The sequence below is a fragment of the Symphodus melops genome (assembly GCF_947650265.1).
Source record: "Symphodus melops genome assembly, chromosome: 21".
Classification (NCBI taxonomy): domain Eukaryota; kingdom Metazoa; phylum Chordata; class Actinopteri; order Labriformes; family Labridae; genus Symphodus; species Symphodus melops.
In genome coordinates, this window is record NC_136711.1 from 8,653,297 (window position 1) to 8,677,571 (window position 24,275).

The window sequence follows — 24,275 nt, forward strand, 5'->3', positions numbered from 1 at the left end:
TAACAGTACCAGGGCCTTGACATTACGTTTAGCCGGTTTGGTTTGATGTCTTGATTTCTGAGACAGCTCAATGGAAGTTTTTGTTTTTTACTTACAGGGACACATTTATGCTATTTTACTGTGCTTGTTAACAAATGATAAGGCTCTGATAATGTAATTTACAATGTTTGAAGCTTGTTGGCAATTTCAGATTTAAAAAAAGTACATCCTTCCACAATGCAAATGTTGTTGGTAAATAATTTGGTTTTGGTTTGGTATTAGGAAGCTTAACATCATGGACATGAATTCAGGTAGATTTTTCTCCACTTAATCATAGTGTTAACTTCGTCTTGACATGGTTCATATAGATCGGTAACAATCTGTTTGTGTGCCTGTAAAGCACTTTGGTCAGCTGAAGCTGTTTGTATATGTGTTATATAAACTTGATTTGACTTGACTCAATGTTTGCTTGGATGATCCTTCTCCCCTCTTTTGGTATTGAAAGTCTGAAACATCCCGATTCAAAGGTACACCACTGATGAGGTGTCCTAATTTACATCTTTCCCACATCTAAGATACAGCCCTCACGCAACTCTCAACATCAAGACAAACCTCAAACCACCCATTGGCACAGTGGACAGTTTTCCATCACGTCCCGTGTTTCATGATTCGACTTTAAGTCATTCAAAGAGCACGCACCATAGGCTTTATACAGTATACAGTTAAACTTCAAACATCAATCTACTCAGTCTGACCTTGCCTGGTGTGGAGCATGTGATTTTCAAATACATAGAATTTCTATTATATCATTTATATATATTAATTTGCAGAACGGCAACAAGTGACATCAAAGGGAAATGATTTGAACATACAGTCCACTCACTCTGTAATGTCTGTTATACAATTCTTCACACAAGGTCTACTGAAACTACCTCAATTAAATCAACAGAGAACACCACTAATGTAAGGTCACTTTATTTGAAAACGAGGTAGATTCAGACCCTGTTGAGAGAATGGAAATTACACAAATAAACAACACAGACACAATTAATAATTATTAAATGTTGGTTTTATTTTTTTTAATCTTTTTTTGTTGTTTTCTTTTTTTCCAAAGTCGCTTGATAATCTTGACAAAAATTGCAACATATTCCATACTTCTCAAACTGACGCTGTGTCTGTTGCTATTCCAGATTAGCCGTGGAGGGAAAACGTTGTGCGCTGTTCTGGACAGGTGAAGTCCTACTGTAAATGATGAAAAGCAGCTTTGACCGTACAAATAAAAACAAACACATGAACGACTTCGAGAGACTCCACACTGGCATCCTATGTTGTTGCGTCTGCAGGGGGTCAGGGTCGGGGTCTCTCTTGCACAATTCCTGGTCTGCCAGGTTTTAACAAAATGAAGTGACTGAAGAACAAAACTCAGGGGCTCAGTAGCAGAAGTGTGTGTGCATCTGTGAAAGGAGGGGTAGGAGGTGCAGCACAGAACAAATACAACGAACAGGCCAAGCACACAAAATGATTCCTTCCTGAGACATTGGCGTGTGTACAGTAATGATGGTTTCGATGACGTGTGTGTTATCGGTGAAGGCGTTTTGGCGTAAAAGTGAGTCACAGGGTGAGGTTTACTCTGGATTCGGCAAAAAAAAGTCACACGGTTGTTTTTACCACAGGTTTCTGGGGGAGATTTGTGAGGGTTTGGTTGACAAACATCACAGTACGGACCTTCGTTGTCTGACGGAGCGGAGGGAGATCACTACATTCTAGTCCTTTCTCATCCACTGTCGATTATCGATCCATTCAGAGAATACAGAGAATCTCTTGTGTTTAATACAGTGTGTATGTACACCATTCTTCACATTTTAACTCTTTGAAGCTGGTTTGCTCACTTGAACCATTTTCCACCATCTCTTTCTGCTACATTGCCAAAAAAAGCTATGCCCCGACTGGAGTGCTACTTTGTTATCTACTGTTCTTAAAAACAGGTTTTAAAAGTGAAGACAGGGGAGGGCAGGGAAAGGTTGAAATCGTTTGTGAAAGCCACATCCTGAACAGCCAGTGATTGGTTAAGGGTCTGTTCAGTATTTAGTAGGACACAAAACATGAAAGACCTTCCTTCAGTAAAATGTGCTCATAAAAGTCTTTGCTTGCATCACAAACCTATAAACAAAACACATAAAAGGTATTCTTAAAAAAAAAAAAAAAAAAATCAGGTGAAGCCTAAAACTCTTCATAGTTTTAAAGAAATGAATACAGCTTATATACACAAACTCAAAGGCTACTTAAAATACACCTTAATAATGAATCTTCATTAATTTGATTTCTTGAAAGGACCTGTGACCATATTATACAACCAAGTTCATACAATCATTTTTTTTCCATTCTCTTGGAAGCAAAAAAGAAAAAGAAAAAAGGAAAACAAATCCAACCTGGAATAGTCGGTGATATTCATTGCAACTTGTTTTCTGTGCACGTTTGTGTGTGTGTGTGTTTGTTTATCTGTTTGCGTGTGTTTGCATTTGGAGAGAAACATCTTTTGCTTTATGTTAATTAGAATAATGTACAAATGTGATAAAACTGAAATGTCTCTCTCAATACTCTCGATGTGTATGAAAAGATTGAAACAGTGAAGAAGTACAACAAGTAATAATCTCAGAAAAATGTCCTCATGTCGACCTGTAGCTCCACTCTGGACATCACAATAGTTCCTTAACTTTTTCTATATATATTTATATATCTTCTGTACGAAATCTGTTTTTTTGAAGTTGGAAAAAGAGAAAAGACCCAGAGTCTTTGGGGGGGGGGGGTCTTTTGACGAGTCCCAAGCTTGCAGTCTGCCTCAGAGAACAACAAAAAAGTGTCTGGTGTTGGTCAAGTCAGTCTGTATGCATTTGTTCTGTTCATACATCCATCCCATAGTGCTCCACCTGCTCTCTCTTGCACTTAGATTTGTTTCCATGAGTTTTTTTTTTTTTGGAGAAGAAGGGAGGAGCAGTGGAGGCGATGGGGAGGAGGAGGAGGAGGAGTCATCAGCAGTGTTTTCGGTGTAGTCTCTTGGAGGCATCCAGGTCCCCCTGTCCTGCCTCAGCCTCACCTCCCCTCACATCAGCACGAAGCTCTAAAGTGAGGAGAAGCAGAGCAGGAGGGGTTTGTGTTGTTGGAGAGGAGAAGGTTAAAGGTTCAGGTTCAAACACCTCCCTCTTTTGCCTCCTTCAACCTCCCCCCCCCCCCACCCCCCCTGTAGAAACATCAAGGAAGGAGGCAGAGAGCATTGTGTGGAAAAATAAAAAGAGGGGCCGTTATCACGGCGATTGTGTGGCTGGACTGCTTTGGGCAGAGCTCGGTGACAGACTGGGGCTGCAGCTGCCTGGGGGGGCGCCGCTGGGCCGGCCACCTGCTGCCCCGCTTTCCAGACCTTCCGAGTTCTCCAGCATCTCCTGGATAAGAGGCGGCATGGAGCCAGGGATCTCCATCTTTAGGGTGATGACACGCTCAGCTCCTGCAGAAATAAAGTATTATAATTTACATATGCACTGATTCAGATCTGACAGCGTAAGTGATTATAACATAATCTGTAATGGAAAAGTAGATGGGTAAGAAAAAAAACAACAGACCTTTAGCGCTGATGCTTCTTAGATCAGTGATCTTCATGAGCATTTTGGGGAACATGTGCGGTTTGTGGGGTCTCCTCCTCCTTACATAAATCTTCAGCGCCTCCAGAAGTGGCTCCTGCAGGACGTCCACCTTCTCCGCCTGCTCCAAGTCCTGACGATCTGTGGGTGAAAACACAGAGTACAGAAACAATGTGACAATAATAACAGTTAGCCACTAGATGGGGCTCAAACAGAGAAGAAAGCATTGCCAACACTGCTATTTCAGCCACTCTGATTTTACAGCTTGGGGCATTTTCAGACCCTCCCATTCAGAAGAGATGTTTAAGGAAGTATACGGGACATTCTCTCCATACCTCCACACAGCAAACAGATGGCACTGAGCAGCCCTGTCTCTGCATCATCCATCTCCAGAGGAAGGAGCTGGTTGGCAAAGGCAAAAACCAAGTCTGTGAGGGGGCCAAAGCCTGCGTTGTGCATCTGAGTTCGGTTTAGCGTGAGTCCATCTGAGAAAGTCATGGTGTCCTGCTCTGGCGTGTAGCGCGTACAGATCCGGAGTATCTGGACACAGCAAAGACAAAAAGACCGTTTAACCTGGGTAATATTTCGTACAGCCACATCTTTAAGTCTTTCAAAATGAGTGTGGAGGGCGATGGAGGTTCATGGATGAGAACGAGCAGGTTGTTCTCACCAAGATGTCCAGACAGGCGGCTTTGAGCAAGGTGATCTGGTCGGCGATGGTGAGCGTTGTGAAACCTGGCAGCTGTTTAGCAAACTCCACCGTCTTTATGATGCACTTGGTGGAGAGTTCACTGAACTTGTCCCACAGGTCTACGTCCAGAGAAACACGTCGTTCTGAGCTATTACTCTGAAAGGAGAAGAGCAGGCGTGAGACATGAGGACAAAAGTGTTTGCAGCAGATCAAAGTTGACAAACTACGCGTTTGTTCTGCTGCTTACTGTAGTGTATTTTCCCAGCTGGCAGAGCGACGGGAAAGTTTCCTGGTGTGCCTTGCGAACCCTGTCGATCATCTGCTCCGTGTCGGGACTCAGCACGTAGCTCTCCGTGCACTCCTGCTTCTTCTCATCCTTTTTCTTCTTGTTCCGGTCGTTCCTCACTGCTACAGGGAGGAGAGGCAGAGGCACAAAAAGGATTAGCTGGTGTGACAGAAACTTTTGGATTAGGTAACAAACTTCATCTACTGGCAGACTTTAAGTGTGAGCTTTCTTGACTTTAAGTAGAGCACTACAGACTGCATTTCAGCTTTACTGGTACACCTTTTACATCACTGATGATATAATCAGTTTTTAGGGAAGAACCTGCAGTGAAAACACGTGGCATTCATCAATTTAATCTGTGAAAACTCCTTAAAAAAAATTATGTAATTTTGAAACTTCTACGTTCCAAATAAGCCCCAGCACAAAGTGAACTAAGATGAAGATCAAAGGCAAAGCAGCAGCAGGAGAGGATGCTCCATGTGCAGCAAACAGCAGCTGCAGCATCACTTCTCCTCTCATGCTTTCAGATAAATGGAGAGAGACAGCGGCGTCCAAGAAGGGAGGGTGGGGGGAGGGGGGAGAGAACCTTGAAATAATCGCTGGATCCCTCTGGGCGATCAGGCTCAGAATAGTGTGCTCACCCCAAATGACAAAAAACACTAGGCGGGATGTTTAGCATTGGAATCCCATTACAGACTCCATCCATTTCTCCAGGCGCCTCCAGACTGGGGTGCAGTTTAGCTGTGACTGTGTGTGTGTGTGTGTGTTGGGGATGGGGGTGGATTGGGTGAGATGGGGTGCCAGTTGATAAATAGTGGTGGTGGATGGAGCTATCCATAAGGCTGACAAATTGCCACAGCTTTCATTAGAGGTCCCGGCTAATCTAATAACATAATATGACAAATTTCCTGCCTCTAATGGTTTTAAAAGGGCTCGGCTGCTGAGCCCGGAGCGGAAAAAAAAACCTTCCAGTATTCTCTCTCTCTCTCTCTGTTGGTTATACAAAACGCTCTCTATCCTTTCCTCCTCTCCTTTCACACTATCTTCCCCTTTCCAGAATCCAATTTCTCATGCTTTAAGTCGTCCCACTTTCCTAAACTCATCTCTATCATTTCTTCAATCTCCACCTCGCCTCCAGGTACCTGGAGTGGCTGACCCAAGATCAGATTTTCTCTGTCTTAATCCTAACCTTGACCATTAAGGGTGAGAGCACAGGGGCTGATGGGAGATCAGTGTGTGTGTGACACAGGGGGCACGGCCTGGAGCCAGGGCGGGATGCACCGCTCGCTGCTCATCCATCAGCCCGCAGACAGGCCTCCCTGCCTGGAAGAACATGAAGGGGAGGAGGAAGGAGGGGGCTGGAAGTCTGATGCTGCAGCGTGTTAGTGCTAAGCACGGCTCTCCACGACAAGAAATGAAGACGCCCCCGCTGTGCACAGTGATATATTATAGGCCGGCATTTTATTCGTAATCATGTGGCTGTCTGGAGTAGGCCACTAAACATACATGGATATAAAGTGAGAAACAGTAAATAAATGTTTTGTTTTCTTCCACGCAGAGCCAGACGTTCATCCCCAGAAAAAGCCATAATACTAAATTCATAAATGTTTATTTATTTGCAAGATATTTTCACAGTAAGAACAATATTTTGGGTTAAATTATACAGATCTTCCTGTCAGAAACAGATTCCTATACCTACATGTGAGTTATGGGGGATAAGCCCCCCTCAGATACCAGAGAGACTGAAAGACACACATGTTCCTCCTTGAAAACAAACACTGTTGACATTTTGCTAGTTCTTACTTGAATCACACTCTCTGTGAACATCTCTTAGGTCTATTGTCACATGATAACTTACCCGAAAAACAAGTTTTATTTTTTTTTAAGGCCAGTTAGTTCAATTTTCTGATCGGGGCTTTGACCGGCAAACAAGTCGATACTCCATGCTGCACTTGAGGTGTTTTCACAGACCCATCCTGAAAGTGCTATCAGTGTCTGAACAGATACTACCACTGCCACTGTCTCTAATAAAGGCAAAAAAAAAAGGCCAAAAATAAATCTTAAAAAATAAAGAAATCAATTATAATAATAATAGCCTACTTGTGCTGTAAACTCATGTTTGCCTTTAAAGACTGAAAATAAATCACATGACACACTTAAATCAGTCAGTGAAAACAAGCAGAACAGTGAAATGCTTCCCACTTCCATCGACTTTTATGAGCTGATTATGACTTTGTTCGTAAATAAACACTCCCCATGAAACTGTTTTTAAGCTGCAGCACATGCTCTGGCCGGTCCTGTTTGCGTCTCTGATTGGGAATCTGTGTCCTGTCTGCCATGATGGGTGGGTGGAGGGGGGGGGGGAGGGGTCACAGAACCGCAGCACAGTCGATGTCCAATTAATTCATAAATAAAAGTGGGGCATCCCTCGCGCCCGGACATTACCCACGCTGACAAATTGGCAGCACAATCATAAGCTGCACAACACAATTTAATGAAGTCATTAAAGAACTATTAGGCAAGACTGGCGATCTGTCATGGCGAATTGCCACATGCAATAACTGGATGGGGGTGTAGCGAAGGAGGGAAAAAGAAATACTGCGTTGTTTTTATTGTTATCATGCGTTTGTGTGTGTGTGTGTGAGTAGTTAATGTTTGTGTGCATGTGTTGACTTCAAGCAATGCATCCTTCAAAATGCATTATGAGAAGCAGAATGCTAATGGGGGGACTTGCATCGTGGATTGTTTGCGGTTACGTGTTTATCGCATAAAAATGATTTACAAGAGACAATGCATAACGTGCAAAGAATACAGCGCACACACACACACACACACACACACACACACACACACACACACACACACACACACACACACACACACACACACACACACACACACACACACACACACACACACACACACACACACACACACACACACACCCCCATCACTCAATCATTTGTCCTCACAGTGGATTTCAGCTGCAGTGTGCAGTTAATAGACATTTTCTGCTAGTGCTTGGGTGTGTATTTGTGTGTGTGTGTGTGTGTGTGTGTGTGTGTGTGTGTGTGTGTGTGTGTGTGTGTGTGTGTGTGTGTGTGTGTGTGTGTGTGTGTGTGTGTGTGGACAAGACAGAGCGAGGTGGGCAGACAGGGATAATTCGTGTGAGGAAAATTAAAGCACTGGCAGCTCGTCCATCACACAGATTAAATTCAATGGAAAGATAAAAATGTCAATGTTCCCCCTGCTCCCGCCGCTCGCAGCACAGAGCCGCCGACGACAGTGATGAAACTTTCTCCCTCTCTCTCTCTCTCTCTCCTCGAGCATCCCCCCCCCCTCGTCTTCTCTCTCAACTCCACGTTTTCATTCTCACTCACACAGGGTTCAGTACTCTCTTTCCTCTCGCATGCTTCATCTTCCTCTCCTGCCTTTGTGGCTGATGTTATCCTCCCCCTGTGCTGTTCTCCATCATTCTTTGCTTCATCTTATTTTACTTTTATTACTTTTTTTTCTCCGCTGAATAACACCTTCCTCGTCGAGCATGTGAGCAATGGCTTTGTGGCTTCGGCTAAAAAAAGGGGGGGGGGGGGGGGGGGGGAGATGATGAAAGGAGAGGGGTAGTCGTGAAGTCAGCAAAATAAATGAAGTTACAACGTTGACAACCAGCATATGATGCACAACGAAGACAGGAGTTACTGTAGCTTACATTTTCCTCTTAATATGGCATCCAATAAATATATATTTAACATTCTGTGTAATAATCCTGGGTGTCTCCCTTAAAGTTACGGCAGTCAACCTGTATAGTTTGCCAAAATCTAGCATTTAAATTTTAATTTAAAAAAATCTGATTTGAATATTTCCAAAGGTAACATTTGGTGTCATGTTCTTTTAAAAGAAGCAAAAGTGAGAAATGTCTTTTTTTTTATGGTAGAATTTTGTTTCTTTCAACACGTCATCTTGTGACCTTGTAGATTTTGCTAACGACCCCATTTAGGTCCAAACCCCCTGTGTTGAGAACCACTGTAGTTGGACACACGTACAGTCAACACTTCCTTAAGTCAAATTGAATCTTGTAAATAGGTTTTCTTACTCGATGTAACATCATATTAACCTCAACTTCAGACACAAGGTCTCTGGCTTTTCTTTAAATTCACACTGTCAGGTTGATGTTACTGTGGATCTTTGCCTACAGACGTTTCCCTTGTATCCCTACACTAACCCCCCCCCCCCCCCCTTCTTGTGACGCCGTCTTGCGTGGCATTGCCACCTGGCAGCAGGCCTGGCACTGTCGTCTGGAGCTGTCTGCTGGCAGACACAAGGTCACCCAGACGTCCCCCCTGGCTCTAGCAGGGGGTCTTCCTTCTGCGTACGTGTGTGTTTCTGTGACAGAGTGTGTATGGTGTTTAAGTGGAGCTGTCTGACTCTATTCCCGTTTAAGACTTTTTATTCATTCATACCAGTTTGTGTTTGTCACCTTGCATGTGCATAACTCGGGCATGTGCTGGAAATTATGCACAAGCTTGCATTTATATGTGCGTGTTCTTGTGTCTGTGTGCGCGAGAGGCACAGAGACCCCCTGTGGGCCCCAGATGGCCAGCCTGTCCTCCCTCCCCACCACAGACCAGCATGACCAGCCAAAGTCACTGCTGAGGACACGGGATGAGCAGCCTGAACGCTCTGCATAAAGTGACCACAACCCAGAAACTACTTCTGAACATGAATCCAAAACGAGTCCAGCGAAGTTGGCTCACCAAGTATCGTAATTGTTTCTTTCAGCCTCCGATCACTTGACAAGGCAAGCGTTTTCACCTCTGCACTGCAACTTTTCCACCACTAGATGGCTCTCCAATCCCGGTGTATTCCCCTGCTGTGTCTGTGCCTCTGTGCCCGTGTGTCTGTGTGTGAAAGAGCACGCTGCTGTGATCCCTCTAACCATGATTAATGGCCCCATTCAAAGGTAAGGAGCTCAGAGGATAACTTCTTTTACTGTAAGCCACAGTGCTGCGGCACAGGGAGCGCTCCCTGCTCTCGCTGTAGCACAGAGATGAGGTAAATAGCTCGGGGAAGACAGGAGGCGGAGAGGGACGGGGCTGTCTTCATGCAAACTTAAACAGGTGTGTGTGTGTGTGTGTGTGTGTGTGTGTGTGTGCGCGCGCGCTGTGAGAGGAGGAGAGGTGTCTCCACTTCCTCTTTTTTTTTTGTGTATTTATGAGTATTAATGCCCCCCCCCCCACACACACACACACACACACACACACACACACACACACACACACACACACACACGTTCTGTCAGAGTGTAAACTGATAGAGAGAGAAAGTGTAACAGAGTGTGTCATGTGATCGGGCTGAGGTAAAAACCCCACTGGCCTGTAAGCTCTCTCTGCGGTCACACCTCTTCCAATTACTCTATCAAGTCTGGCTGCCTGCGTGTGTGTGTGTGAGTGTGTGCGTTCACACAGCCCCCGGGGTGCGATGATGGGAGCAGACGCCTGCTCTTTCACTCTCGGCAGGTGAGAACATATTCATCACAGGGGCCTGCCAAGCATGGCGACACCCTGACTGTTATTGCCAGCCTGCATCATGGCTAACCTTTATCTCTCGTGAAAGCAAATCTCTAAAATCATCGAAAGGGCATCGATGTGGGAAGACTTCATAAAAAGATTCTAATTTCCGCTTTTAAAAGACAAAATCAAATTTATGATAAATTAAGCTCAACATCCGCACTTCAATCACAGACACAGCTGAGTGTGTGTGTGTGTGTGTGTGTGTGTGTGTGTGAGGGCTATAGTGTCAGTATTCGAACAAATGTCATCAAAAGCTGCAGCTTAAGACTCCCTGCAGTGGTAACAATCATACTAACCCCTCTGGGATTTAACGGCTAGGATGAGATCTGCACTTGGCCCTGAGAGTCACGTGAGAGCAGAGCATTCTGGGTAACACCGTGTGTTTTTTTTTTTGGTTCATACTTACACTCCTTGGACATCCCGACTTCCAGGCACTTCTGCAGCCGACAGTACTGGCAGCGGTTGCGGGTGACTTTGTTGATGATGCAGTTCTTCTCCCGGTGGCAGGTGTACACCATGTTTTTCTGGATGCTCCTCCGAAAGAAGCCCTGCGGGACAGATAAGAAAATGTGATGAAGAGAGGAAAGGTGATTGGTGACAGACTGGGAAAAGGGACTGTGTCAGAAATACAGCAGAAAATGCTCATTTGCTTCGTTAGTTAGCTTTCGTTTGTCAGCCGCCTGTACTGATTTTACCCTGTGCTTTGGTCATCTTATCTAAAGTCTTTGTTTCCAATGTTGATCTTGTTCCCTTAGTTACTAAAATCTCCTAGGTTACTTGCTTTAACAAAATGAAATCAAAGAGGCTGCCCGTCCACAGTGGCCAGAAGCAGCTACACTTCAAAAGGTATCAGACCACCAAACAGTACATTCTTTAAAGAGCTTATTCTGTGACATCAACTGGACTGAGTATAATGGCCTGTCACTATCTCATGGCGCTGCCCACCTCCTCAACCTAATCCATTTGAGCCGTGACGCAAGAGTGACTGTTGTGAGGTTTTACGACTGAAGGCTTTTGGGGCAAAAGGCACAAGGTTACTGGGTGCTGTATAACTGTGGCCTAGTTTACACAGCCAGGAATAAGCAATTCTAGATCCAGGCCAAGTGTGTATTAATAGAGAATGAAAGAGAGATGATAGGCTGAGAGCATTGTGAAAGAAAAAATAAATGATTGTTTTTTTTTTCTCTCCCCTTTTCAATCTTACTGGATCAAGAAGATCAATGAGCACATTCGATGTCGGTGTGATTCAGTAAGAACGATAAGCTCCTCTTCAGTCATTTAGCTGCAGAGCATATATTTGAGAAGTCTTTGTTTTGATTACAGAGAGCAAGCCTGTTTGTCCTGACAGGCGCAACACACATCCAGGAAGCTTAATCAGTAATAACAAGAGCATCAAATACACGCAGAATATCTGGTCATGAACTGAGGAGAAAGTCTAAAAGGAGCCTTTCATGTTTTGGGACGAAGAGACAGATCTTAAATATGTAGATTGTGTGCATATGTCAAAATGCTCCCCACTATAATGGTCTGAATTATCTATGTTATCTATCGATACTGTATATAGACAAAAACAAACAGACTGATAAACAGTTTCTACACAAGAGCTATTGTTGCACTGAACGCCCCCAATCCCAACAACCCCTGAATCTGCTGCTTAAATTATCTCGGGACTGTACAGTTAAAAAAAACAAAAACAAACGAAACCTTTTTAGTTTAAAAAAAAAAAAAAAAAAAAAAAAAATATATATATATATATATATATATATATATATATATATATATATTTTTTTTTTTTTTTTCTTTCTTTCTTTATTTTTTTTTTTACTGTTTTTCTGATCTGTTGTTATTTGCACATTTATATTATATTATGTTATTTGCACACGTATCTCTCTCAGTTACATGTTTGCACATTATTTGTCTACCTCCCTGTACTGTCTTGCACAATTTTTCCTTTTTTTTTTATTCGAGAGCTGCCATTTTTTAATTCTGTTGTGTTCTGAAAGAAGAACAATGACAATAAAAGAATTCTGATTCTGATATTCTGTGATTTTGCGAGTGTAAGGGCCCTCTGAATGCTTCGTAGACAGAGCCGTTGACATGGAAACAGTTAAAAAGCCATGCATCACAACTTTTACACTCCTTAACACCATACATCCAATAAAATCAATGCTAACCTCTGTGGCCTTATTGCTAAAGCATCCTTTGAGTGTCAAAAAGATAAAAAGAGGTTAATGCACATTAGCCACAAGTGACTGAGTTCTCAAAAAGCAGGGTTGGAACAAATGTGATACAGGTCAATGTCTGTATTGATGGGGCTCAGTGGGATATGGGTTATGCTTTGGAGCCTGGGAGGGAGGGCGGAGCAATCTAGGGAGAAGGAGGCAGGGCGGAGCATTGAGTGGTTCAGTGTTGCGTGGTGGGGTGGCTGCCAGGGAGCCCCATCCCTTGCTAAGGGATTAGCTCTGCTAGCCGACAGATGGCCGCTGGACCTTAACCCGCAATTTGTCCTTCCCCAGATCACCAGGCTCCTCTCACATCTTCTGTGCACCGCCACAGAGCGGAAGTGATTCAGGCTTCTAGTGAAGTAAGAAGAGGAAGTGTGAACGGTTTGCACGCATGTCTGAGCTAAATACCAGCACGACAACCCATTTCTACATGGCAGGTAGAGCCAAATCAAAGTCCTGCTAATTCACACAGATTCAAGTCTACAAATGCAAGGCTCTAAAACATACCCACAAATGAAATCAGATAGTCACTATTTATATGACTTCTAAAGATACATCCTATGAAAAGGTAGATACAGCGTCAGTCTACTCTTTGAAAGCACTTTGCAACAGTAGCAAGGACGCTTCCTTTTCACAGGCAGAAGCCTCGAGTAGAACCAGAATTATTGGAGCAGCGTCTTCTGTGACAGGATGGGTCAGATAAAGTTGGACCTCCCAGCAGAAGAGTGAGGCCTGAACAAACAACACAGCGTAGAGAACAAGGCTTATCGTTTAACGCTGATTCTAGCTGCTGATACTGAGGGATAAGTCTGTGGTCTTTGTGTGTGTGTGTGTGTGTGTGTGTGTGTGTGTGTGTGTGTGTGTATCATGTCCTCTTTGATCCGTCGATGCCCTGACCCTGACCCCAGTGTCACTAGGGGATTGACCCACTCCGTCCTCAAGGCTCAGGTGCCCTCCAACTGCACCTCTTGATTGGCTGTTGCTGCCAGCTCGTGGACCAGTCAATTGTTCCTGCCCCCCCCTCCCCTTCACTCCCTCCTCCTTTTAGGAGTCATTGCTTCCTGCGGCCCTTAAGCCTCTTTTTGTATCACCACTTAATCCGCCTGGCGACAAGAGCCCTCAGCAGGCCTGTCAGCCACCCTGCAGTGTTCAGAGCGGCGGGAGCAGAGCGAGGGGGGGGGGGAAGGAGCATACAGTGAGAGCATACAAATGATGGCATGTGTCATGAGCTCCTAAATATGCAACTCGTCCAACTTGTGTGTGCTATCAGGCATTTGTAAGCTTGTCAGTGCGTTCTTATTTCTGTGTGTGAGGAAATTCTTGCAAGGGGAAGCAGAGGGAAGTCTGGGGTTGGCAAGTTCATGGGGGAAGCACAGGGATCCTCTCTTACGTGACTTTCACACTGTGCCCAGATTAAAAGTGCGTTCCCAGCCACCCACTGGGTAGGTGCATGTGTGTGGGTGTGCCTCTGACTCCATTACGATTCAGCTATTGCTAAAGCCCAAACATTAGCGAGGACGGATGCTTGGTGAGAGGGCAATTTGGAAAACACAGCAAAGTGAGGGGGACATTCTTGCAGGAATCAGCGGTTAGGGAATTTGGTCTAGCGGAAACCAGGAAGAGAGATTGCTTGCCTCTCGCTGCCATGCCTCCAAGACAAAAACATAAACATGAGGGGGCGGGCATGCATATTTAATGCTTAAGTGTTAATATCTGGAGGGGAAAAGAAGTGCAACGCTGGAGAGTTTGTGCGAGCGCAAGTAACTCAAACAACAAACGAATGAGATTTCTCCAAGTAGCACATCTCAACATCCCCCCTCCTGTTTCCTCCGTTTCACTGCAGCCCCGAGGAAACGCCTTTGTAGTTCAACGTGCTGCAGTAACGCTGGTGCTGCTAACCCTCAACTTACCCCAGTCTCAGAGGAGACAACCATATACATTCACATGCCTGTAGTGCTGAATTATTGAGAGTGCCCTGCCAAGTCATCTTCTCTGAAGTCAGAGAGAGTGGAGAAGGCGTCCTGGATTTTTTCAAATTAGCATTGCGGCTGTTGAGCGCGAAGACAGACGACTGATAAACGTGGGACGAGTTGATGATGGTGACTGTTGAGCCCCGGATACTTTTGTTGTTTGATCAACATTCTTTATGATGTTTTTTTTTTTTTTTTTTTTTAAACTGATGACTTGTTGAGTTTTTTGTCACGCAGTAGTCCGAAACCTGAGTACAGGTTGCACACACTTGCATGCCATACATAAGATATTATTTTGTTTCCTTTTTATTTCTTTACAAGTTCCACTAGTTTGAACATTCAGAAGTTGAACTTGTTAAAGATCTGTATGATCACCTGACAGCTGACTGTACCAGTACTGTCCAGAACTCACACCTGAGATGGGAATTGTTTTAACGTTCTCATCTTGAAGAGCATTTAAAAAAAAGCCACATAGAAGTTAAGTACACATGACTTCTTTCATTCAGCATATGATAGAAATGATTTTTTATTCAGAAAGATCTTTATGCACGTCATCTTTTCATTCTGGTTGATAATAATGTACCTCAGCTTTGACTTGAACACTGAACACATTCAGCCAAAGGAGGAATGCAGAGCTCGCTGGATGTTACATGAAGGAATACTTTATTAAATGAATGCGAGATTGAATAGCAGACATTTTCAGCATACCTTCGCTGCCGCACTTCGACAGTCAACACAGTGAAAAATGTGTGCGTCACGTTAATGTTAGCGACTGTTCTTAAATCATTACTGCACATTAAAAGTTGGCTGAGGAATTGACACACCAGCATCATTGTCCTCACTGTACAATGACCTCAAAAAAAAGAAAAGAAAAATATATCTGAGCTGACAGAGGACACAGCCACTCAAGTTTACAGCTCATGTATTATTTTCCCTCCCTCTTGTTTATCACACTGTTACAGATTGTTAAACCTCACACTGGCAAGTGTCAGACTTCTGTGTGTGTGTTTAATACACACTGCTTTTTCATTACAGCCTTTGGTATAAAAAAAAAAATCAGGAATGATACATTTAAGATAGACTGGCTTTATATGTTATATGTTTAACCTCTAAATTAGGGACGAGCATTTCATTGAATGTACAGCATTTATTTTTGTTTTCATCTCAACTGCACCGCCACGCCAACAACAAACTGCTTATTCAGCAACCCTTAACTCTGTCTGCAAAAAAAAATCAGGTGACCACTTAAACTAAAAAAACTGCTTAACACAGCGAGACAGACACACACACACACACACACACACACACACACACACACACACACACACACACTGACACTAACCACAAACAAGAGACCCATATTTTTATATTGGGTAACACACACAGACACACACACACAGGGGGCTGAGATTTGGCCTTATTAATAAACCTATTACCCCATTTAATCAGACACTATTAGACTATGGGGAGACACATTAAATGGACACAATAAAGTAGTCGGGGGCTTAAAGGAGCTGCTACAAACCCTCTGTGGTTTCAAACATGCAAACAGAAAAACACAGACACACACTAGGCTAGAAGAATTTAACAGCAGGCTGATCACAAAAACTTATCTGTAATGTATCATGATTTACACCCATGACATTTGTTTATACTCAAAATCTGCACAATAATAATAAAAATCATTAATATTTTTATAACTAAAATGTGTATAACCCAGCACTCATTAGGAATAGATTTAACATTGTGTTACACTATGAGGGAACCATACCTGAGTGTGCATTACATACAGAAAAAGATCCTGTAGACAAGGGGAACTATGCACCATTTCTGACTTCTCTATCGCACACACACACACACACACACACACACTATATCTATAAAATGTGTCTAAACAATTTTTTTCTGTTAGTTAGGAGTTATGCCCCCCCCCCCCCTCGTGCTCTGATGCACTGACCGTCTTTTCTCGTCGTGTCAGTGAGTTCAGCTGTGGCCCCTCTGACCCAGTCCCCCTAATCTGCTGCCCCTCTAACCATCATCACTTCTCTCTTTCGAGCTTTTTTCATGCCCCTCAGAGTTCAGGCCTCTCTCTCTCTCTCTCTGCCATCTTTGTACCATTTTGTCTGGATTTCTAGATTCCCTCGGGTTCCTGGCCTCCCTTGTGTACCTTTTTTTTTCCCAGTATGCTCTTTTCCTCTCTCCTCCACTCCCTTCCCTCTGCACATATGGAAACTAACAGTATTGGCTGAACAGTCAATAACTCAAAGGGTCTAGCAGGCACCTGTCACAAACAGCACCACCCTGACTGGCTTCATCAAACCAATCCCTGTTCTCCTCTTGCTACACAGAAATGTTGTTATGAGAAAGCCTTGCAATGTTGAAACACTACAATTTAGGAAATCCTGCTCGGGTTATCCATGATTGCACGACTGCCAAAAAAGGGGAGAATAAGATTTTACGGAGATACTAGAATCGCACCTGGCAGTAATGTTACACGAGGTTCCTCAGATCCCTCCTCCTCTTTATCTCTATCCTCCTGTGAGCTTACACAACTTTAGGCTCCTCGCCTCGGGGGGAGCCAGATAATGAAGACTGTGTGCTCACTTTAACATGAGAGCATGTACAGTAAGCATGCATGATCTCCATAACCATCTACTGATAACAGAGCAGATGGGGGTTATGTGGCCTCTCCAGCACCTGTGTAACTCAGTGTATTGATAACGGACAGCTGAATGTGGGCACGTCAGCAAAACCGATACGAGCGGCAACAACACTCTGCACATAATGTACACCTGAAGATGATAACAGTCAGGTAAATCATATATGTTATCTGCTTTTACAAAGGGGGCAGATATAGTTTGCACGTTTTAACTCATCCATGTCCTGAGTATGAAGATCATCCATGAGGACTGAAATACAGTCCAACAGCAAAGATTAATATTAAGTCCAAAAGCACTCCCTCTAGTCATTTCTTGAGTAAACACAATGAGTCAGTAAAGGGGGTCAATGTTGGTAAATTTCCAAAGTTAAGTTTCACTATTAAACAGTAAAAAACACAAATGGATGTGACATTTTCCGAGTGACGTGCCAATTTTTTTATTTTTATTTTTTTATTTTTTTTATCGTCTCATCTCGGACTCTCGCATTTTTCCTCAACAGGAATCACATATAGGTTGGAGGATTGATGAACATCTTGCTTGCTTGGCAATTTTCAGAGGAAGGCCAGGAGTCTCACCTTGCAGCCCTCACAGGCGCTGACACCATAGTGGTACCCTGAGGACTTGTCCTGGCACACAAAGCAGGGCTTGTAGACGCGGGGCGGCGGGGGAGGCGAGGGCGGGCTTGGCACTATCTCCTCTGAGCTGGTACTCTGGGTCTCTATCGCTGTGGAGAGAGAAAGGGTGCGAGAACGACAGGAGGGGTTAGGGAACGTTATCAGATGGAGCGCAGACAGACATGATGACGCATTAAATCGATGTCAGTGGGATAAACAGTACATCTCAGGATTACACTCACACACACGCTCAACAACACTCCAGACAGATACAAATCACCAGAAGGGAAAGTCTTTCATGTTCGAACAATGTGTTGAACAAAAACACTGCAAGTGCATGGACTGCTTCTTCATTCGTGGCATTCTACTCGATCCGCCAGAGGAAAGAAACGTCTAATAAGAACAGACACTTTCTAACACACACACACACACACACACACACACAGATCATCAAAGCAGCAAAGACAACACCCTCTGCAGAATTTTTCTTAGATTTACTGCTTAAATTACGGCTTTGTGTGTGTGTGTGTGCGTGTATGTGTGTGTGTGGGTGTGTGTCTAACAGCTGAAAGCGGCTTCTCTTGCAGGGTTCAAAGAAAGGTTCTCTCCTCTGATATACGGCCTGAAGTTGTGCATCATTCAAATTGCGCTGTTTCAAGTCTGAATGCTTGAAACTATGGAAGGAGAAAGGTCACGCTGTACCAATGAAGAGCAACAAACGAGGCAAAGCGTCACGTCTTTGTGCTTCTGATCTTGCAGGACGGGCTGCTGTGCAACATGTTTATCCTATTTTCAAGCCAGCACACACACCTCATTCTGTCGTCTTCAATGCAGGACAAGTAAACACAGAAGGGCTGGGAACACTCATCCAATAAGAACTAATATGACAAACCAAACAACTTGTGTGCGCTTTGGAAGCTCCCATATTTTTTTATGTGCTTTACACGGTAAACAAAGTAGTCCCGGGCTTTGGAGGAAGTAACCTGCTGTTGCCTTCATGTAAAATGTATTGGACTTTGACCTCAATATCCTGTGTGTTACAAAACATGGGGCTTTCATCAACACAATCAAACACACACTTTCACAGCAGAGTCCTGCACCCTGTGGCCTGTGGCTGACGGTTTAAGTGAATAATCCGTGTTTGCAAATGAACTGCCTTTCTCAGCCAGCATCTCGGCTGTTGAAGCTTCTTTTTTTTTTTTTTTATTCTCATGCACACAAAGATGAGTCCTGACACCCAGCGCCTATTTGACGAACACTGGTTTTCTACATATCCATAGTGGTGTGTCGCATTCTGCAGCCCTGTTACTTTCCCAGCATCCTCTACTAAAGGTTGGATCAAACAGCTCAGAATCAGCCTGCAGCTCAGTGCTGGAGTGTAAATAAGCCATCTATATTTAACAGAGCGGGACGGTTCAGCAGGCCCGTCGTACAGCTGGGAAGACGCTTCACGTGACGACACACAACTCTCATCACACTGCACATTGTGTGATATGAAGCAAGGGTACACTTTCTCTCTCTCTCTCTCTCTCTCTCTCACCCTTTCCTATCCTTTTATAGAGTCTGTGTGCAGGTCTTAGCTTGCCAGTCGCCACGCAGCAGATGGTGCAGAAGAAGATTACATTGAGAGCAACCAAAATAAACCAACCTGAAGCCCAGATATGTTCCACATGTCCTGGTAAATAAAAAACAAGCTCAATCAGCAGACAAAAAAATAAAAAATAAAATCTTTCCTGCGTGTTATCTCACACAGCGAGATCCAAGGGAGTTTCAGGTGACGGGGACAGTTAAGCTGAAGCGCACATTGCAACACAAAACAGTGACACCCAATCACTCCTGGGTTATGAAGACATCCTATTTATGAGCTGCAAACTCCTCACACCAGCAGAGCAGACACTGCTGATGCTCATGCTGTAAATGACTCAATATGGGTTTAAGGATGTTTAAAAAAAAAAGCCACTTCCACTATTTTCCTTGGGGGAGGGGAGGAGGGGGGATGTTTATTGAACCAGGATTCTTTTGCAAAAAGAGTATCATGAGAAGGAAGGGAGGAAAAAAAGATGTAGGGTGAAGATGAAGGGAGGTGAGCAATAAGCCATGAAGACGAAGGAGAGACGGAGAACTCTGGTGTGTTTGAGCGGAAAAAAAAAAAAAGGGAGAAAAAATAGAAAACAGATGAGGTGATAAAAGTGGTATGCACACAGAGAGGAGAGACTGCAATACTTCAATCATGTGCCTTCTTCCTCTTTTAGATTCTATTCTTTAAACGTATTTGGAAACAAATCCCGACTTGTGTCGAGCAAAAACAAAAAAAAAAGAAAAGAAAATAAATAAATAAATCACACAATCTTCACTTGTTACTGCTTCTGAGGGGAAAAGTAATGAAACATTTTCAGAAACATCCTCTCTCCAGGGCAGGTGAGGAGAGTCTGTCCTCTGCTTCTTATCGTCATCTTATTGGAGTCATCAGGGCCATCTTTGCCCACGCCACTGGGCATTGCAGTCGCCACACTCGTGTCAAACAAATTAAACTTAAATAGAGCGGCCCCTTATGTAACGTGCCATATTTCCTCATTAGCACAAAAAACCCTTCACGGTTTTCTGCGCTCTTCTGCCTCCGTTGACGCGCGGAGTGATTAGAGGCCTGCGTTATTAGCGCGGCCGCAGAGCTGTTCATCCAGCTGACTTCATTAGAAATGCATAGACAAACGGATGTGCCACCCACTTGGGCACACACACGTAAAAAAAAAAAAAAAACACTACTCATGCTTACATTCACACTGGCAAAAGGGTTTTCCTAAAGCCATTTAAAAAAGCCTCATGGGTCAGACACACACACACACACATAAACGCACACAGTCTTAATGAGAGCACCCATTGGAAATCTGGGACACAAGGACCAGAGTCTGTGAGGGGGCTGGCGACTGTAATTAAATACAATGGCTGGCTTCTGGAGCGCTGTCAAGCTGAGGCATGGAGCAAAAACAATGGCAGGCCTGTGGACGGAGCGGCAGAGAGGACAGATCTACTTAACTCTTCAGCAGCACTCACCCAAGCTTTATTCAACAGCAGCCTGCATCTGATCAACACCGGCTACACCACAAGCCCGCCTATTGTGTGACCCACCAAATCCTACGCACAAACACTGGAAGAACTGACTCATGCTCGCCTGGAGAGCTTTCCTGCGATATCCTTGCAACATGTTCACGCTGGAAAAACTTGTGTGTCTGGCTAAACGTTCCAGGCCGGAGCCCCTCCTGAGCCTGCAAAGTCGGCTCGGTAACTAAAACTCGAGCTGCAGCTAGAATATCATTTCTTTAGCCAAGAGAGAGGGGCTACAATGAATAGACAATAAAAGCTGGATTTGTTTTTGGAATACAGGCACAGGAACCAGTGACCATGAAAATAATGTTTAAATGAAAAACAGTGCACTGCAGAGTGCCTGATAAGCAGCCATTGTTTTACGGCAATGGTGAAACACAAAGCACACGCAGCATATGGCCACTTCTGTTATTGTTAACCAGAGACACACAGGAGAATACAGTCTGGCATGTTGATGGACACGGGGGTAAAAAGTGCTGCTGTCAGGGGTGACCAAAGCTAAACCTGCAGCATTGAACTGAACAGAGGCAGTCCATTTAACAGGAGGCTGAGTCTGGCGTACCTGCTGCACTTATAAAAAGCTACGGTGAGGATAAAATGCTACGTCTTATCTCTTCCTGTTTTTATGTATTCTGTCACTTTTAGAAATCACCCAGCTTTCTTCTAAGTGTTAAACCTATCGTCCATGATGCATCTTCTCTGTGGACGCTCTTCCAGTCTGCATGCTGTACGTCACTTTGTCTGACACCGAACTGTAACGAATAACGATAAAGATCGGACAGATATATCTCATGCTAACACGTCTCATAACAAGCTAAAAGAAAATCTAATAAAACAAATACAAGTACGGATGTGTTCTCATTCGGAATTTTGTCCTCATGATTTGCACTAAATTTGAGAAAACGTTCTGCTCTCATAACATTCAGTTCATATGAGTGATGAGTCAAAGCTTCTTGTTTGAATGTAAGAACCTTTAACTAACATCCACAGACGACTTTTACTAACCCTCGGCGTGCGCGTCTGCAGCGCTCACATATCTTAATAGCTTAATGTAGCGTGGTGTTTCTCCAACGACGAGCCAAAGCACCGGTTATTTAATTAAGTTCAAGTGTGAGTGGTCTGTAATGCCGCTCTTCAGATTCACTTTGCATACATCACAAGCCACAAGTGCACTTAGAGAGAAGCCCCGCCCCCCTCGCGGATCCTTCACTCCGTTACTGCATGCCGAGACTTCTCCAGACAAATATGACAGACTGAAATGAAATCTGGTCTGATGATAGACTGGTTGGAGCTCGGATAGTGACATAAGATGGCCTGGCTAACATCAGCACTTCAAAGGCATCGAGACCACAGAGCAAGACACACACACAGAAACACACACACACAAGCCCACTGGCTATTATCAAGCCTCTAGACTCTGGTTTGTCTCGGACCGGTGCTGTTGAGCATTTCTCGAGGTTCAGCCTTAGGTTAGTCCTCTGAGATTTGATTACCTTCATCCCCACTGGTTACTGGGTCCAGCTGTGAAGCATATTAATGAGATTTCACCATCATTAGGGGGAAGCTAACAACATTAGCTGACTGGCTGCATTGTGGATAAAAAAAAAAACCTGCAGAAAATGAAGGCGGAGGGGCTGGACTTTGTTGAATCCTACTCTATCACAGACCGTTGTGTACCCCTGTCTTCTATTAGATTATGTGGTCACACACACACACACACACACACACACACACACACACACACACATGCTGGCCACATGTAAGATGCGTGGAAGAACATATAGCGGTCCATTTGTCTTTCCATGCAGTGAGTGTGCAGGAGACGAGACACCGCACAGACCACCATGCCACAGGCTGCTGCATTAAGGCTCGCTTTGAAGTCTGCTTAAAATAATGAAGCGGGATGGCCGATGGAACTGCCTCAGGGACAGAGACCGGCTCACAAAAACCGTGGGAGTAGTAGGCCAATGCATCATGCATGTCCATAAAAATGACTGGCAGCAACTTAAGAGCTTTTGAAGTTAGGTGAAACACACCGACGAGAGGGCAGCTCATGCATGGTGCTCGACTTTTGCTAAATATTCAGACGGCGTTTCTGGTTCCTGTGTCAGGGATGTGGGTGAGAAGCAAGTAGGGAAAAAAAACGATAAACACACGAGCAGGGGAACGCTTTGTCAGCACTCTTCAATTACTGAAGGGGGGAAATGGGACTATTTCCTCGCTAACAGGGAAATCCTGCCATTCTCTAACAGAGCTTTCCGCTGAAAATGGAAGGGGGCTCCCACTGCTGCCTTCACACTGATTACTGACAGCCAGAAAGCCACGCACGCCATCTTCATATGAGCTGTGATGGAGGCGTCATGTGTGCGTGATCACACGCCATCAGGCACGCACGGACTGACAGCTGTAAGCAGAGACAACGCCGGGGTTTGTTTGTGTTCAAACACTGAGTGCGAACAGTTATTGGATGGTGGAAGGGGAGTAAACTGGTGGTGGGGTATAGGGGGTGAAATGGAACACACACACACACACACACACACACACACACACACACAGGAAGGAGAAGCAGAGGTTAACATGGGGCAGAAGAGCAGACAGAAAGCCTCACGCCTCCTACAGTCACTGTAACTAAATCCAGCCGTTCCAACCCCCCCCCCCCTCACTCATACCTGCCCCACTTCCCGAGTCTGAAACGTTCCTCTACCCTTTGCTCCCAACAACTTCTATCAAGGGAACAAGTTGCAGGAGGCTCGGTACCTGTCCTTGCTAAAAACATTAACATCACACGACACATGAAGATTGCACATCAGGCACAGAAAGCAAAAGACCTTGAGTCTACAACAAAAAAAAGAGTTCCAATTATGGAAACATAAATATATGATCGCTCCTCCTCCACCTAAAGATGTGAATGAATCACAATGGCTCAATTACTGTGTCTTATTCCCTTCCTGGTTGTTCTGGATCCTGAAGTTTGTTATGCTAGCAGCCAGGCCATCTGTCACTACTCCCACTCATATCATGTTTGTTATGGCACCATACAATTGTGTGTGTGCATGTGTGCGTGTGTGCGTGTGTGTGTGTTTCAGTGAGGGTAAGCCTGCGGGATTACCGAGGATCTCTCTGCCTGGTTGTGCTGCACCTAAGCTGCTGCATGTCTAGCTTGCAGTGTGCTTCTCAGCACAGATCTCGGATGAGAAAGAAGGGGAGTGTGTGTGGGTGCTGTCACTGTTATGAGTCTCCAAGATTTCCAAGAAAGAAAAAATAAATGGGAACATACTTGCAGCCACAGAGTTGTGCAATAAGATCACTTTATGAAGATGTGTGGTCTGGCATGATGTATGGCTTGTAACTGAGTTTTAGCACATTTTTCTGTGTACGGTATACTCACACTCTTAATGCATGGAAATGATAGGCATAGATCAAACTGAGAAAATCATTTGTTTTCAATACAATTTTCTGCAGGGGGTGCGGCCGGGAGTCATGCTGCACAGCACATTTCAGAGATATGACAGTGTGCTGTTTTGCAACCGCTGCAGATATTTGAAT

At 44.3% G+C, this 24,275-nt stretch overlaps 1 protein-coding gene across 5 annotated transcripts in view; it reads right to left on the minus strand.

Moving 5' to 3' along the window:
* Window positions 1-1,030: 1,030 nt before the first annotated feature.
* raraa (retinoic acid receptor, alpha a) overlaps window positions 1,031-24,275 on the minus strand; it is a 147,007-nt gene continuing 123,762 nt past the window's right edge. For 4 of the 5 annotated variants that reach the window (XM_079333891.1, XM_079333890.1, XM_079333889.1 and 1 more), the window contains 7 exons: window positions 17,589-17,737; window positions 10,565-10,706; window positions 4,550-4,710; window positions 4,282-4,458; window positions 3,947-4,151; window positions 3,594-3,752; window positions 1,031-3,478 (listed from right to left, as the gene is read on the minus strand). In XM_079333891.1, the coding sequence (XP_079190017.1) occupies window positions 3,282-3,478; window positions 3,594-3,752; window positions 3,947-4,151; window positions 4,282-4,458; window positions 4,550-4,710; window positions 10,565-10,706; window positions 17,589-17,737 (1,190 nt within the window). In that variant the 3' untranslated portion in view covers window positions 1,031-3,281. The remainder of the gene's footprint in view (window positions 3,479-3,593; window positions 3,753-3,946; window positions 4,152-4,281; window positions 4,459-4,549; window positions 4,711-10,564; window positions 10,707-17,588; window positions 17,738-24,275) is intronic. The other variant, XM_079333888.1, reaches the window with a different exon arrangement.